The following is a 15,132-nucleotide window of genomic DNA, read 5'->3' as shown; positions in this document are numbered from 1 at the left end:
ACTTCAATTCCCTCCTCTTTCAAATCATTTCTACCCTAATGCACAAAATGTTTTTATTGTGTTTGATTTTTGAAAATTACATTTCACAAAACAGGACTTAAAAAGCTTTCAAGTTATCTAGTATCTTTGTCTTTATTTTTCGAATGGGCAATTGTACCTTTTGTTCCCCAGCCCCTCCCCCCCCCCACTCTCCTCTCTGGATGCAGCTGTCCCTGCCATTTTCCTATATATTTTCCCACTGTTGGGCTATACATTTACAAACACCTTCTCTTCCTCCCTCACACACATGGCTTTTTATCTTGAAATGGGAACTCCAGACTCCAGGCTTTCTGTGTTCAGAAGGCGTACCCAGTGATTATAAACAAACTGTGCAGCTATCAGGCAGGGAGGGAGGGAGGGAGGAAGGAAGGAAGAAAAAAGGCAGTACAATTGTTTGTTTATACTGGCAGCAGCCCTCAAGGCACAGGTATATTAAGAGCAGACCTGAAGAACAGTGGCTCTGCCACCAGGAACAAGGGGCTTATGGTACACAGTGCTTCATTGTTGGTTTGTTTCCTTTAGACGGTCACATCCACCACCTGAAACTTGATAAGACCTTTCCATGACAGATGCAGGTCAAGGTCACACATTAAAATCTGCCCAAGCTGGCTTTTTGCTGAATCTTCGAGTCCCTAATTAAAGTGACTCTCTTAGGAAGATCTCATGGCCCTCTTCATGCTAGCAGAATGAGGGCGGTGCCATCTGGAGCCCACTCACTCAAATGCCTGAACCCAGAGAGCAGGGCAGGACAACCAGCAGGTTCCATGCAGGCCTCGCCTCATCTTTCACTAGTTGCTGTGGGAGGAGGTCTCTTTTCTTGTTTTTTTAATATGAAAAAACAAGATCCTGTAGTTTGTGGGCTGAAGGAGAAAACAGCAGCGCCATGAGAGGAGTTGTCACCTGGACTGCGTGAAGAACGCGTGAACGTGCTGCGCTACTGCTTGTCCGACCACTGGCTCCAGGTCCTGGATGGAAGCATTACTCAGCTGCTGGAGACTTGGAAACTTCTGAAGCAGAAGGGGAGCTTTCACTTTTCCAACTCCTGGGATCTGTTGCACAGTTCGGAGGAGGGACAGCTCAGAGATCAGCGGCCGTTTCTTCCTGAGAAAAGGGTTCTTACTGGGCTCTTTCGTTTGCTCTTGAACCTGAACCAAAATTAAAGGAAAAGCATGTGAGCACCCTGTAGAGGACTGGCAGTTTTCTTAAAAATTTGTGGAAATTTAGTTTTAGATTTTTCACTTGGAAAACTAAATTTTTTCCATTAGTTTTAGTTTGGTTTCCATTTGGAAAACTAAAACTTTTCCATTAGTTTTAGTTTGGTTCAGCTTGACTTACCACTACAAATAAACATTTATTATATGAATTATATTCATATCCCACACATAATTTTTCAGACATCAGCAAAATTATTGAAAGATGAACCATATGACTACACGATGAGTAAGAGAAAAATTAATTTACAAAAACTTGAGTTTTGAGAATGCTTAGGATACAACCAATAAAAACACTCTGAGGAATTCAACCGTTTGCCTATAGTCCACTAAGAAATGTTTCAGTTGAATGGGATTAAATGATGGCTCTACCTAAACTGGACCTGCCTGATACAGGACCGGGAGGAAGCTTGCCTATCAAAGGAGAAACCCTGTCTTCAGTTAGTGGTGGTTACAGTAAGGCAGACAAAAGTATTATATCAAGGAAGGAATAGTGACGCAGGGGATGTGGTTGAGAGTGGAGAGGGATCTGTGAACCACACAGGGCTGCTTGCATTTCCAATTTGGTTCTCAACCCTAGTTACGCATCAAAGGGAGAGATTTAAAAACAACAACAAAAACTGATGCCCAAGCCCTACCCCAGGTTCTGATTTTTAATTGGTCTGAGGTAAGGCTCATGTATCACTATTTTTTAAAGTTCCCCAGGAAATTCTATGCACAACCAAGCTGAGTAATCAGGACAATGGAGAACCAGGTTTAAAATAAACAAAACATAACCTTGCACACAGCAAGTGTTGATGCTTCATAAATGATATGCGGGGACGAGGCAAAGCAGCTGCTAGGTGACATTTTCACCAGCATTAAGTGCAGAACAATGAATGATGGAATCAGCACAGCATGGGAGTCTAAAATCAGGCCTCCAACCTGTTCGCGCTGTTATACACTTGCCTAGAATGGGCCGCAAGCTCAGCCAGCTGCAGACGCAGCTTCTGAACTTCAACTCCTCTGCAAGGTTTTATAAACCAACACAGGCGATGATATTGATTGGCTTGATGGATTGACTGCATCTGTAGTAAAGGCAGCTGCTAGAGAAAAGGATCCATGAAGGTCCTTTCAGAGTCGGTAGGCTGGGCTATGGTGGAGGAGTAGGAACCAGTACTTACTAACTGGATAATGAGGCAGGACGCCTCCATCTGGCTGGCCACTGGAAGCAACACCATCCCAAGATCCAGCACAGTAAACTTCTGTATGGCGGGGAAGTACTGTTCACTCATCTGCGTTTTTTCCACTACTACAATCCCTTGAAGACTACTGGACTTCAAAAAAAAAAAAGACAGTAAACCATTTTGTAACAAAATTCCTTTTAAGATTAAGAAAGCTATCACTCCAAGAGTGCTTGGAATGGCCAACAGTTTTATATAAATTATTCCAAGGAATAGAGGGAGGGGGGATAGAAGTCAATTTTCAATTTCAATTTCTTTAATTCCGTGTAATTACTTACATTTCTAACGCGAACAAGCCTCTTTCTGTAGCCATTTCCTGCCACCAAATCAGCTTCGGTGACATAAAGAATGCAGGATCTGCTAGGCAAGTAAAAATCTACCGGTGTCAGACCAGCCTCAAAAACGAGTTTAACTTTCCCTTAAAACACAGACAAGAAAAAGAGTTCCGTGAGCTTCGGATGAAAAGGCCGCAAGGGGGAGAAGGTTTTTAAAAAGCGGAGCGAGGAGAGAGAGGGTTTATGGAGAGGGCAACCCACCGACCTTGCATCTCCTGCGCCAGCTGCGACCCGCGCCACTTCTCATTGGCCACAACGTGCCCCAAAGGCACGTGCATGGGGCCTGTGCCATTAGGGGGCTTCCCTTCCATCGGCGCCCTCGCTCTAACGAGGGGAATGCAAGACTGCACTTGCGCAGGCTCCCTGCACACGGCCCCGCAGTCCACTCCAAGCCGAGGCTTCTGTGGCAGGAGCCCGTCTGCAGAGCGTTCTTTAAAAGACCCAATTACTTGCCAAAGTCCAAGAAGCAGGAGATTCCTGTCCTGGCAGCCGCGTCCCTCATTTCCGTCACCTGCATGGCCCCTCGTACCCTGCTCGGTCCGCGCCGTATCTCCTCAGTCCAGTCCAGGGCAGGGGGCAGGCGGCAGACGCCCCACCTCGGCACCAGGCTAAGCTCTTCGCAGACATTACCTGCGGTGTGCCACTTCCGCGTTCTCTCCCGTGCGCAGGCCTACTCCTTCATCCCGCCCGCCCTCGGCCTCCCGCGGCGCCGGATAGGCTATGGCGTCAGAGATTGACATCTTATCTGTCCAATCAGAATGGACAGCGCGCATTGTTTCCGCCCTGGAGAGAATTTGAATGGGACCCTCTGGTTGCCAAGAGCGACGGGTATGCAGTAACCTTGGCTCTGATTGGCCGGTTCGAAAGAAGAGCCAATGGCAGACGTGGTTGTTGCGAAGTCCATTGCATAGAAAAGGCGTCTGGGGCTAGGCCAGCTGGAGCGGAGAGGTTTTAGGGAGCGGTCCTCAGTCTGAGATCGGCTTGTCCGTCCAGCCTTGGCCTGGTGATCTTCCGAAGCAAGGATGCTCTTGGGATTTCGGAGAGGCCGCAAGAGCCACTTTGTGAGTAGATCCTCGCCCGGCCTGCGCTCTGGCCCGGGGACCAGGAGTTAAGAGGGGCGGGGTTAGGATTTGGTTGAGATTGAGGCAAGGTAGCGGCGCAAGAGGAAGTGATCTTCCGTTCGAGAAGCCCTAATTTTTTGTGTTCTAAAGAATTCTCTATCCCAGGGTCGGCCTCAGTCGGACAGGAATCGCCCTGTCTCCCCTGCAACATTCGCTCCAGTGTCGGGGGATTCACTCCTGCCTGGCACGAACCTGCTCCAGTGCTGGATATCCCCCAATGAGAAGTCATTCTTGGTTCCTCCCTCCGCCATCCACCACGTATACCCTTTCAGCAAGTTCCATTGATTCTACCCACCTGACTCCAACAATCCGGTGACAACCCCCCCCCCACCACCACCACTCATCTACTGATCTAACCAATGTCCTTATTGCCTTCGTTTCCAGCCCTAATTTCTAAATCCACGGTCCATCATTATAACCACTCCCCATATACACCTTCAACTCCCTTGCTCCTCTCTCTGTTCCATACTTGCCTTGCCAAACTCCAAACCTACTTACATCCAGTTCTCCGTTAACGCAATACTGTAAGTGCAGAGCAATCATTTTGATAAGGGCACTCCTGAATTCTGTTTGAAATCGAGGTTAGAAAGCGTGCCTGACTTGGCTTCTGTTCTCAGCCCTACCACCTGCTGGTAGACAGGTGGATGCTGAGAAGCAACGAAGACGTAGTTGAAGCGCGTTTTTGCACTGCAGTGTTGCTAACTCAGCGTGTTTATTGAGCTTTTATTGCATTGTTGAATTCTCACTGTGTGCCAGATACCCACAATTGATTGACAGCCTATGGCCACACTGTCTAAAGGATAGACAAACCTATAAGTAATTCAGCAGGAAATGGTAAGGCAAGAACTGCCGTGGAGGCGTGTACCAGGGAAGGGGCAGCAAAGTCAGTCTGGAGAGTTGACCTGGGCCTCGAGGGGGAGTAAAGAGAATTCCAGGTGGAGTAAACACCACCTGGAATGAGTTATTTGCTGTGTGGGAAAAGGAAGGTAATTCTGAGCGCTAAAGCATAGAGGATGTGTGTGGGGTTGAGGAGGGTGGCAAGAAATGAATCTGGGTCCGTTGGTAGGAACCAACTGGTAGCAGCCTTCTATGTCGTGCTAGACCATTTACCTTTACCTGTCATCAAGAGAGTGGGCTGCCCATGAGGGCTTTCATGCTGGGTTGAGATGGTTCATCCGATGTTTTGGAGACTGAGGCAGGATTACGACAGTTAGGAAATGATTATAGTGGTACAAGTGAAAAATGTTCAGCATACTGTGGGAGATTCACTCTCTCAAAAAACAAAACAAAACGCATGGTGCCTTTCTGGAGGACCTGCTGGATGCCAGCCCCTGGGGATTCAAAGGCGGAGAAAACCCGTTCTTGTCCTTGAGCTTCTCCCAGGCGGTGGGGGATGGGGGAGGAGGCAGACACTAAACTGTCAAATTGCTTGACAAATGCAGCATGGCAGGTGCTACCCAGAGAGGTAAACAGAGAGTAGAGGGATACAGCAAAGACTGCTCTGGAACCCTTGCCCTTGGGGTTGGCCGTGGTAGTGGAACTGGATGGGGGGCTGCAGGAGACTTTTGGAAGGTCTGCCCATCCCTCGTTCCTGAAGGATGCCCAAAACCCTGGCTCTTCCTCCTGTTTGTGTCTCCCTTCTTTCCGCTGTAGCACGTGCCTACCACTGCCTGGTTACTCTTTCCAGGGGCCAGTCTCAGAGGGTGCTCCTCACTAGGATTTCCTTAATCTGATGTCAAAGCTCTTAAATGGAAACAGTCCCCACTCTTACCCACAGCTTGTTGTTCTAGCCTCTCCCTCCCAGATGCCTCTGTATTCTAGCAAACTGGAGTACTTCTTATTTCCAGAATATTGCTACTAATGTCTTTTTTCATGCCTTTGTTCATGCTGTTCCCTCTTCCTAGAATGCTTTTCCATCACATTCCCAAATGTAAGAGCAGTGGCCATCTTTGATGACCCAGGCTAAATGGCTCTGTGATTTTCTCCAAGGGGACGTTAGAGGTCCCCTTGCTGGCCCCCAGACCTGAAGGAGACCTTCCCTCCCTGGGCCACCCCAGCACTTTTTCTCTCTCTCTCCCTTAGCACTATCCATAATTCCGTGTTACATAGTGTTTGGGTGTTTGCCTCTGTACTCTATTACCTAAGAAGGAAGACAAGGTTCCTTCATTGCTGTCGTGGTGTTTTGCCTCTAGTAGGTGTGAATGAGGGGTTGGTGCCTAGAAAATGAAGACTGGGCTACACTCAGAAACTTCTGAGACACTCCCAGTTGCCTAAGGCATGGTTCTCTGACTTCCATTGTGTGTAGAAATTAATTTTTGTTACTCTGCATCTTTGAGATAAACTGCCTACAATCTTAAGCCCCTACTAGGTGTCGCAATGTGCTAAGTGCTAGAGTTCCAGGGCTGATAAAGACAAGATGGTTGCCCGCTCTCAGGAAGCTTCCATTCTGCAGGGAGTGGCAAGTGAGGAAGTCATCAGGGGCAGTGCTGGGAGACAAGTGGACGTGGGGGTGACTCTGGGGGTGGTCAGGGAAGCCCCTCTGGGGAGGGAAGGACAAGGGAGCCCCCACAATGGGCAGCTGTAATGGCGCTCCCTGCTTGCCTGGCCAGATGGGAATTGAGGATGGCAGGGGGTGGAGTGGGCCTCCTAGGGGGGCTAGATCACTGGGTGGCCAGTGCAGGTGTCCGCTCCCAGGCCCAGGGAGGGGTGGTGGCAGGACCCAGGTGACCCCATACACTCATGACCTCTGCTGGGTTTCATCTATGCAGAAACACATCGTCCATGGCCTTCTCCCTGCCGCCAGCATCGCACCGAAGCCCGCCGTGCCCCGCACCCCTCCTCCCCGCAGCCCCAACCCCTCTCCAGAGAGACCCAGGTGAGTCTCCAGTGAGCAGGCACTGTGGTCGCCCTTGTGCTCGGCGCAAAGTGCTGGGGCCTGGAACTGTCCAGACTGGTAAGAAAATCACAAGTAGGGCAACAAGAGTCATGTCCTTTGAGATACTCATGGTGGTTCCGTAACGAAGCACTTCATGTGGTTTCTCTGTGGGATGAGGCCATCCCTTTCAGGTGTATGGAGTTCTCATGTTTCATAATTGAATGCAATTAGTGCTTTTCAAAATATGAAGCATTAAAGCCTGAATATTTAGGTTGATAGTATGGTAAAAGGAATTTGTGCACATAATTTTCTTTTTTAGACGCAAGTCTACCTTTCAAATGGACTGCTGTGTGGGAGGGAAGGAAGTGTCTGTTCACTTGCTGGGGCCTGGGACTCCCCACCCTGCATTGCTCCTAACACACCGAGCTGCCTTTCTGTTACGCCTGAGACCCCTGCCTGTGCGCTCCAAGGTTTTAGACACAAGAGAATTTTAGATTATGTTTTATCCGTAAAATACATGGATGCATGGCTCAACTATTAACAATGAGAACTAATTTCATTTCAAGGGTGGTGCCTTCGTTTTAGTGTTCTTTGAAACTAGAATATTGTACGCCTCCTGTTAAAAAACACTGAAATATTTTTAGTGTTTGTTTTTTCTTTCAGTGTGATGTTAATAACAAGAGTAGCCATTTATTAGTGTTTACTCTGCACCAAGGACCCTAGTAAGTGCTTCAGAAGGGTTATTTCATCACATTCTCTCACTGACCCAGTGAGAGGGGTCCTACTGGTGTCTCGGTTCTGAGCTCAAGTGTTAGTCGTTGGCCCAAATCTCACAGCTGGCAAATGGTGGCATTGCTGTGATGCACTTGTGGGTCTCTCCAGCTCTTCAGGGTTTGTGTAAACAACACTCTCGTTGTGTCATTAGGACGTAAGTGTTTGTGTAGCAGCCATAATAGTGAGAGGATTAGCTTTACATTCCATTATAAAGCAGAAAAACAAAAAAACACATATCATTTCATGGCAAGCATGCTGTACTTTCATTAGAAAATCTCTCTCTGCAGTCGCCTGTGCTTTACAAAAATGTCTTCCTGGATTGTAATCTTTATAAGCCCAAATATCAACATGGCTTTGACAATTTGGCATATTTGTAGACTTTTTTATTTCTAAAAAATAAATTCAAATTAAACTTTGATATTATTCCACTTCATGTACAGCGTGATAGTGTAAGGATCTTACAGCAATTTACTTCTATTTCTTCCTTCACATCCTTGGTGTTACTGTTGTCATATACTTTAATTCTATGTGTCGTAAACTCCACAATATATTGTTACTGTTTTTGCTTTCAACAGCCTTTTATCTTTATTAAAACAGTTTTATTGAGGTATAATGGACATACAATAAACTGTACATAATTAAAATGTATAATGTTTTGACATGTGTTTACACCCATGAAACCATCACCACAATCCAGATAATAAATATATCCATCATCCCCTAACATTTCCTCATGTCCCTTTGTAATTCCTACCTCCTGCCCCTCTCTCTCACTTCCCATTCCCCTGCCCAACCCACCCTCACTCCCATTCCCAAGCAACCACTCATCTGCTTTCTGTCACTATAGATTAGTCTGCATTTTCTAGAATTTTCTATAAACCAAATTACACAAAATAATTATACTGGCTTCTTTTACTCAGCATACTTATTTTGAGATTCATCCATTTTGTTGTGAAAATCAATAATTCATCCTTTTTATTGCTGAGTAGTATTCCATTATATGAATATGTCACAATTTGTTTATCCATTTACCTGTTGATGGATATTTGGGTTGTTGCCAGTTTTTATTTATTTTAGAAATAAAGCTGCTATGAACATTTGTGTACAAATTTTTGTTTGGACGTATGCTTTCATTTCTCTTGAGTAAATATCCAGGAGTGGACTAGGTAGGTCATATACTAGGTGTATATTTAACTTATTAAGAAACTGCCTAACTGTTTTCCAAAGTTCTTATTCCATTTATGTCCCCCCCAGCAGTATATGATTTCCAGTTGCTTCACCTCCTCACCAACACTTGGTTTGGTCAGTCTTGTGTGGGGGTGTGTGTGTGGTTTTAAAATTTTACAGTCATGCGCTACGTGCCAACGTTTTGGTCAACAGTGGACCACATGTACGATGGTGGTCCCATAAGATTAGTACCATATAGCCTAAGTGTGTGGTAGGCTATACCATCTAGGTTTATGTAGGTACACTCTATGATGTTCTCACAACGACAAAATTGCCTAATGACGCGTTTCTCAAAACATATTGCAGTTGTTAAGTGACACATGACTGTATTTGACATTAGTTCTCATTCATATTGACTGTCCGTAGGTTTTTGAAAGTGGTGACAGGTATAGAGTTTGGTGACAATGTATAGAGTTAGTTTGGTGAATCTTCATCTTCATCATGCTTTCTGGACAACCATATGCTGATATAGTATGGGACATTCCTTATTCCTTTGGCCCAGACAGCTTTGTTGAGCCTGCAGTTCATGTGCACATCTGAAGTTCCCAACTCCTTTCTCACAAATTTCTGGATCTCTGGAAATATGCCAAGAGATATATGTCTTGAAGCTCACTCCATGGATGCACTTGTGAATGCTGGTGGGGTACTCTCTGGTTGCCACTTTGTTGATGGCAGAAGGGCCCCTTCTTCTCACCACCCTTCTTTGGGGGAGCCTTCTGCTGGGCCCAGGTTGGAAAGGAAGAGCATGAGGGATTGTCTTGGCCAATTTTTAAAATTTTAGACATTCTAATAGGTGCGTAGTGGTATGTCATTGTCGTTTTATTTTGCATTTCTCTAATAACTAGTGGTGTTGAGCATCTTTTCATGTGCTTATTTGCCATCTGTATATCTTTGAAGTGTCTGTTCAAATCTTTTTCCCCACTTTTATAAATTGGGTTGTTTGTGTTCCTGTTATGGTATTTTGAGAGTTCTTTATATATTCCAGATATAGGTCATTTATTAAATATATGATTTGCAAATATTTTCTCCCCATTTGTGACTTAGCTTTTCATCCTCTTAACAGTGTCTTTCAAAGAGCAGAAATTCTTAATTTTTATGAAGTTCATCTTATCAGTTTTTTCTTTTACAGATCCTGATTTCAGTATCATATCTAAGAAATCCTTGCCTAACCTAAAGTCACACAGATTTTCTCCTATATTTTCTTCTAGAAGTTTTATAGTTTTAGGCTTTACATTTAGGTCTATGATCCATTTTGAGTTAATTTTTGTATATGGTGTGGCAGGTACGGATTCAAGTTCGGTTTTTTGCATCTGGATATCCACTTGTTTCAGCACTATTTCATGAAAGGCTATTGTGTTAGTTATCTGTTGCTGTGTAATAAATGACACCAAAACTTAGTGGCTTAAAACATAAAACAATGGCATTTTTTTAATCTTATGTCTCACTATGCTCTTTTTTTAAAATAATATTTTTCCTTTTTGTGTTTCATTTTGGTTACTCTCTATTGTCTTGCCTTCAGTTTCACTAATCTTTTCTTCTGCAATGTGTAATCTGCTGTTAATCCCATCCAGTGTAATTTTCATCTCCTGAAGGTCGTCTTTTTTGTAGTCTTCCGTGTCTCTACTTAGCTTTTGGAACATATGGAATACAGTTATAATAACTGTCTAAATGTTTTTCTCTGCTAATTCTAACATATGTGTTCAGTTCTGAGTGGGTTTTGATCACGTCTTCTCTTCGTTATGGGTCAAGTTTTCCTGTCTCTTTGGATGCCTGGTTATCTTTGATTGCATAATAGACAGCGTGACTTTTACCTTGTTGAGTGCTGGGTGTTTTTGTATTCCTGTGAGTCTCCTTGAATTTTGTTCTGGGATGCAGTTAAGTGACTTGGAACCAGTTTGATCTTTTGGGTCTTGCTTTTATGATTTGTTAGGTCTGAAGTAGTGCTCAATTTGGGGTAATTATTCCCCACTACTGCGGCAAGACCTTTCTGGGTAGTTTACCCCACGTCCCATGAATTATAATTTCTTGCCGTCTGTCTGGTGGGACCAGGCACTTCCTCAGCCATGTGTAAGCACCTGCCAGTGTGCCTCTAACCCTTGTGGATGGTCCTTCCCTGACCTTGGGTAGTTGCTTCACCCTCACGCACTGAGGAGCATCTTGCTGAACACTCAGGGTGGCCTTCTGCAGGTTTCTGGAGTTTTCTCTGTTTGGCTCTCCTCTTTCTGGTATCCTGTCCTGCTCGCTGCTCCATCTGCACAACTCGGCGCGTCTGCCTGGCTCCAGCTCAGTTCCTCCTCCCTGTGCTGGGACCTGGGAATTCTCTCAGGCAGTAAGCTGGGACAGTTGTAAGTCTGTTGTTTTGTTTCTCTTTACTGTGTCTTTCCTATATTACAGTTTTGAATAATTTACAAGATTTTAAAATGCCTTTTAAAATCTTTTGTATCTTTTTATATCCCCATATTTTTTTGTGTGTGTGTGAGGAAGATCGGCCCTGAGCTAACATCCAATGCCAATCCTCCTCTTTTTTGCTGAGGAAGACTGGTCCTGAGCTAACATCCGTGGCCATCTTCCTCCACTTTATATGGGACGCCGCCACAGCATGGCTTAACAAGCGGTGCGTCGGTGCGCGCCCGGGATCCAAACCAGCAAACCCCGGGCCGCTGCAGTGGAGCACACGCACTCAACTGCTTGCGCCACCGGGCCAGCCCCTATATCCCCTTTTTTTTCATTCTGATCTTTCATTTTAATAGGAAAACTACTTAAATATAGACTGCCTGGATTAGAGACCTGGTTCCATCTCCTCTTAGCTAGGAAATCTTGGATAAGTCATTTAATTTCTGTGAAAAATGGAGATGACAATAATATCTATTCATGCAGTTGATGTGAGAATGAAATGAGGTTGTCTGATGGCGCATAACAGACTACGGGCACATAGTCAGTACACGTTTAACACTGTAGAGGAGACGGTAACCCCTGCTTAAGTCATGTATCCTGTTGTTCCACCTTCAGCTCACCCGCTCACTGGGATCTTTTTGTCCGTAGATCTGCTCTGGCTGCAGCCATTCTAGCAACAACGTTGACTGGCCGGACCATTGCCATTCCTCAGCCTCGCCGGAGGTCCCAGTCTGAGAGTGACACAACCTACATTGAAAAGGATGATTTCATCGAGCCCTATGCCACCACCTCAGAGCCGCGGCTACAGTAAGGACCATATCGCTGGCTCTGCTGCTGCTCAGGGCGGAGGAGGAGCAGCGCATGCGTGCGTGTGTGCATGTGGTTGTGACTAGAGCTCAGTAGTCAGGTTTTTGTCACCAACGTCAGAGGACACTGTCCTGGACATTAATTGCTCTTGAATTGTCTCAGGATTTCCTCTAGGGTGGATCATGTTAAATTATGGCTTGTAAAAGCACTGGTCATTTTCCTGGCAGCACAGAGCTGGTGGATTCAGTGCTGCTTTTAGCCCTTAGTAGGATTCTCTGTGTTACAACCTAGATGTGAGAGTTATCACTCACCACTTCTCGTGCATCTCCTCCCTGAACATTCAGACTGATCTGACCTTCGTTGGCACCTATGCTATAACCTTTTTTCTTCTTTAACATCATTTCCTCTTTACTTGAGCTGGGTTAGAGCTGACATAGGGCTGGGACATCAGGAAGGTTTCCTCCTGAGGAAGAGAGCATTGAGAGGAGAGCTGAGGGATATACAGGAATCAGCTGGGAATGGCTCAGGGGTTGGGGGATGGTCAGTGTGGGGCTGGGATGAGCTTTCTAGACAGAGAAGAGGGTGCATGACACATGTGAGCAACTGAAGAAAGATGTTTCTGGCTGGGGGCTCTTGAGTGAGGTGGGGAGTCGTTCAGGATGGGGCTGGAGGAGTGAGCAGGGGCCAGGCTGGTGGTGCCTTTGATGGCCTGCTCCAAGGTTTGGTATCTCCCCTGGGAGCACCAGAAGACACTTTAAGGGGCTTTAAGGGCTTGTGGGGCTGAGCTGGGGAAAACATGACCAGATTTGCCCTTTAACTGTCATGTTTATTCAGGTTTTTTTTGACATAGCAAATACTCTGTATTTTTTATGTAGTAAAATCTACCAGTCTTTTCTTTATAGTTTCTGTCATTATTATCAAATTTAGAAAGATTTTCCTTACTAAGCATTGTATAAATGCTCACACTTTTCCTTCTAGGACATGTTTATATTTTTGGTTTTTACATTTAAATCTTGACTCCATTTTGAGATGTTTGAATATAGCCTGTTTTTCTCCTGGTAAGAATTTATACTTTGGCTGACTAAGCAGATAAGCCCATCGGGAAATCTGGAAAGGAGGAATATTGACTGAGGAGGAGGACTGCGTTAGCCCCATAGGGACAGAGAGGTATCCATGAATGCCCTGAGGTGAGCCTGGTGTTTATAAGCATACTGAATTTTTAATAAAGGCAGCCCCACAATCAAAGGGGAAGGAAGGGACCCACCAGGATATTAATTAGCAATATTAGGGAAAAAATCAGCTTTGAGCCTTCCCTAATTCATATACTAAAATAAATTCCTATCGAGTGAAAGGATTAGTCTGTATATACACATAAATAAGACCATTAGATCCTACGTCCAGTCTTGTTAAACCTCTCAGGGGGAGCTGATGGCGATTTACTTCTAACCTAAGAATTTAGAAGGTAAAAAAAATTTTTTTTAATCATCTGTATGTTAAAAAAATGTACATAGCCAAAATAAAATTAATAGAATAGGAAAAATACATGTAGTAAATACAAAGTCGGGGTTTTAATTTTAGTAGATAAAAGAGTTAATTTCAAATTGGAATGGACATACTAGAAGCAAAGTAGCTAAATGAATGAAGCACAAGTTACCATAGAGGAATTTTGACTCCTACACAAATATATGGAAAAATATTCAGTCTCAGTAAGAAATGCAAATTTATAAGTGAGATTTAAATTCTTTTGGCAAGTGTTAGAAAATTATTACCAATGTAATCCAGGCTGGGGAAATGATTTGTGAAACGATTTGGTGCTGTATGTGTGTAGACCCACCATGTGTTCATACCGTTTGACTCTGCAGTTTACCATCTCGTTGTTTCTTTTATAGGACTAGTCCCCAAAACAGAAGAGATGATCTGCACATAGATGTTCATTACAGAGTTATTTATATCAGTGAAGGGATATGTATAGTTATTTATAACTGGGGGGAAGAAAACCCAAGTAAGAGGAATGGCTGACTAAACTAGTATATCTTCTTGATTCTTACCTTCTAAAATGTTGCCTTAATACCAAGGCAAATTGTATGTGTACACAGTGATGATAACTATAAAAACCTAGGTGAAAAAAACTAGAAAAAAATGCTTAAGAGTGTACAAAGGAATGGGAGAGTTGATGATTTGATTCTTTAGCTTCTATATATTTTGTAATGCAGTTATAATACTTTTATGGTGGGGGCTTGGAGGCAGTGCATTTAATACATGGTGATATACATACCACTGTGAAGTGTGAAGTGGCTTGTTTGTTTGTTTATTTTGCTCTTTGAAATTCTAATACAGACCAAACTGGCAGAGTGAGACAGGAAGAAGAACTTCTTTGCCATCCTTTGAAATGCTGGGCTACGGGGAGGAAGAGGATACGGACACGCATCTGTCGTCCAGCTACAAGGAGTCGGGGGACGGCAGCGTCTGCAAAGCAGAGGGAGGTCTCGGTGATGCTGTGTATGCTGTGCCACACAGAAATCAGGTGTTTGTCACATACCAGAATTTCTTCTGCACCTTGACGTTAACTTATAGTAAATTGTGTAGAGTGCATTAGTAAGGGTTTTCTTTTCTCTCTTCTTCCTTTAATGGCTTTTGTTTGGGGGCTTATTTTCTTAATGTGTCCAGTCTCGTTTTTCTATCTGGTTAGGCTAAAATCTAAAACTCTTTCCTTTATCTTTCAAAGACAAGTCCTTCAGAGACAAAGATAAACAGCTTCACGTTCTTAATGTAGATTTCCATCCAATGCTAGTAGTCCTGCTCTTTTCTTGGACCCCAAAAGCTAATTTTCCTATCACTTTTCCAGTATGAACGTGCATGTTGCAGCCTTTCTTCAAACTCATGCCTGACGAGGCATATCGTCGTTTGCCTCTCCATAGCAGCTGACATCCTTTGGGCGCTTACCATGTGTGAGTCTCTATTTGAGGCTCTTATGTGCATTTATCTCCCACTCTCTCAGTGAGGTAGGTTCCACTTAAGGCCCTCTCACATGTGGGGGAACTGAGGTACAGAGAGCGTGAAGGAGCCCGTTTCTCCACCACTGCCCAACTGCTCTGGTTTAAGCTCTGTGCTCCCAGGGTTTTGGAA

At 44.4% G+C, this 15,132-nt stretch overlaps 2 protein-coding genes and 1 pseudogene across 5 annotated transcripts in view; 1 reads left to right on the top strand and 2 right to left on the bottom strand.

Moving 5' to 3' along the window:
* Positions 1–184: 184 nt before the first annotated feature.
* Positions 185–3,455, bottom strand: FAAP24 (FA core complex associated protein 24). 2 transcript variants are annotated; one of them, XM_058529086.1, is made up of 4 exons: positions 3,014–3,455; positions 2,752–2,891; positions 2,414–2,566; positions 185–1,184 (listed from the first exon to the last, which is right to left on the bottom strand). In XM_058529086.1, exons 1-4 carry the CDS (start codon positions 3,117–3,119, stop codon positions 936–938), a joined length of 648 nt encoding a protein of 215 aa, XP_058385069.1. In that variant the 5' UTR covers positions 3,120–3,455; the 3' UTR covers positions 185–935. The 2 variants fall into 2 exon arrangements, with proteins under 2 accessions (XP_058385069.1, XP_058385071.1); XM_058529088.1 differs by lacking the exon at positions 3,014–3,455 and having other exon boundaries at positions 2,414–2,561; positions 2,752–2,835.
* Positions 3,456–3,752: 297 nt separating this feature from the next.
* The window catches only part of CEP89 (centrosomal protein 89), a 75,025-nt gene continuing 63,645 nt past the window's right edge, over positions 3,753–15,132 (top strand). For all 3 annotated transcript variants that reach the window (XM_058529083.1, XM_058529082.1, XM_058529084.1), the window contains exons 1-4: positions 3,753–3,869; positions 6,698–6,804; positions 11,848–12,006; positions 14,344–14,530. In XM_058529083.1, coding sequence (XP_058385066.1) covers positions 3,831–3,869; positions 6,698–6,804; positions 11,848–12,006; positions 14,344–14,530 — 492 coding nt within the window. In that variant the 5' untranslated portion in view covers positions 3,753–3,830. The remainder of the gene's footprint in view (positions 3,870–6,697; positions 6,805–11,847; positions 12,007–14,343; positions 14,531–15,132) is intronic.
* Positions 9,142–9,590, bottom strand: LOC131397765 (large ribosomal subunit protein eL31-like; annotated as a pseudogene).

This window comes from Diceros bicornis, chromosome 34 (assembly GCF_020826845.1).
Source record: "Diceros bicornis minor isolate mBicDic1 chromosome 34, mDicBic1.mat.cur, whole genome shotgun sequence".
Classification (NCBI taxonomy): domain Eukaryota; kingdom Metazoa; phylum Chordata; class Mammalia; order Perissodactyla; family Rhinocerotidae; genus Diceros; species Diceros bicornis.
Note: the sequence above shows the minus strand (reverse complement) of the source record. Positions and strands in the feature narration are given on the sequence as shown.

Excerpts from the sequence above, each read along its gene's own strand:
- FAAP24 (XM_058529086.1), bottom strand. The coding sequence starts at position 3,119 with ATGGAAGGGAAGCCCCCTAATGGCACAGGCCCCATGCACGTGCCTTTG. Across the intron at positions 2,567-2,751 it reads GGCTTGTTCGCGTTAGAAAT|TCCAGTAGTCTTCAAGGGAT; the intron begins GTAAGTAATTAC and ends TTTTTTTTGAAG. Across the intron at positions 1,185-2,413 it reads CCTGCCTCATTATCCAGTTA|GTTCAAGAGCAAACGAAAGA; the intron begins GTAAGTACTGGT and ends ATTTTGGTTCAG.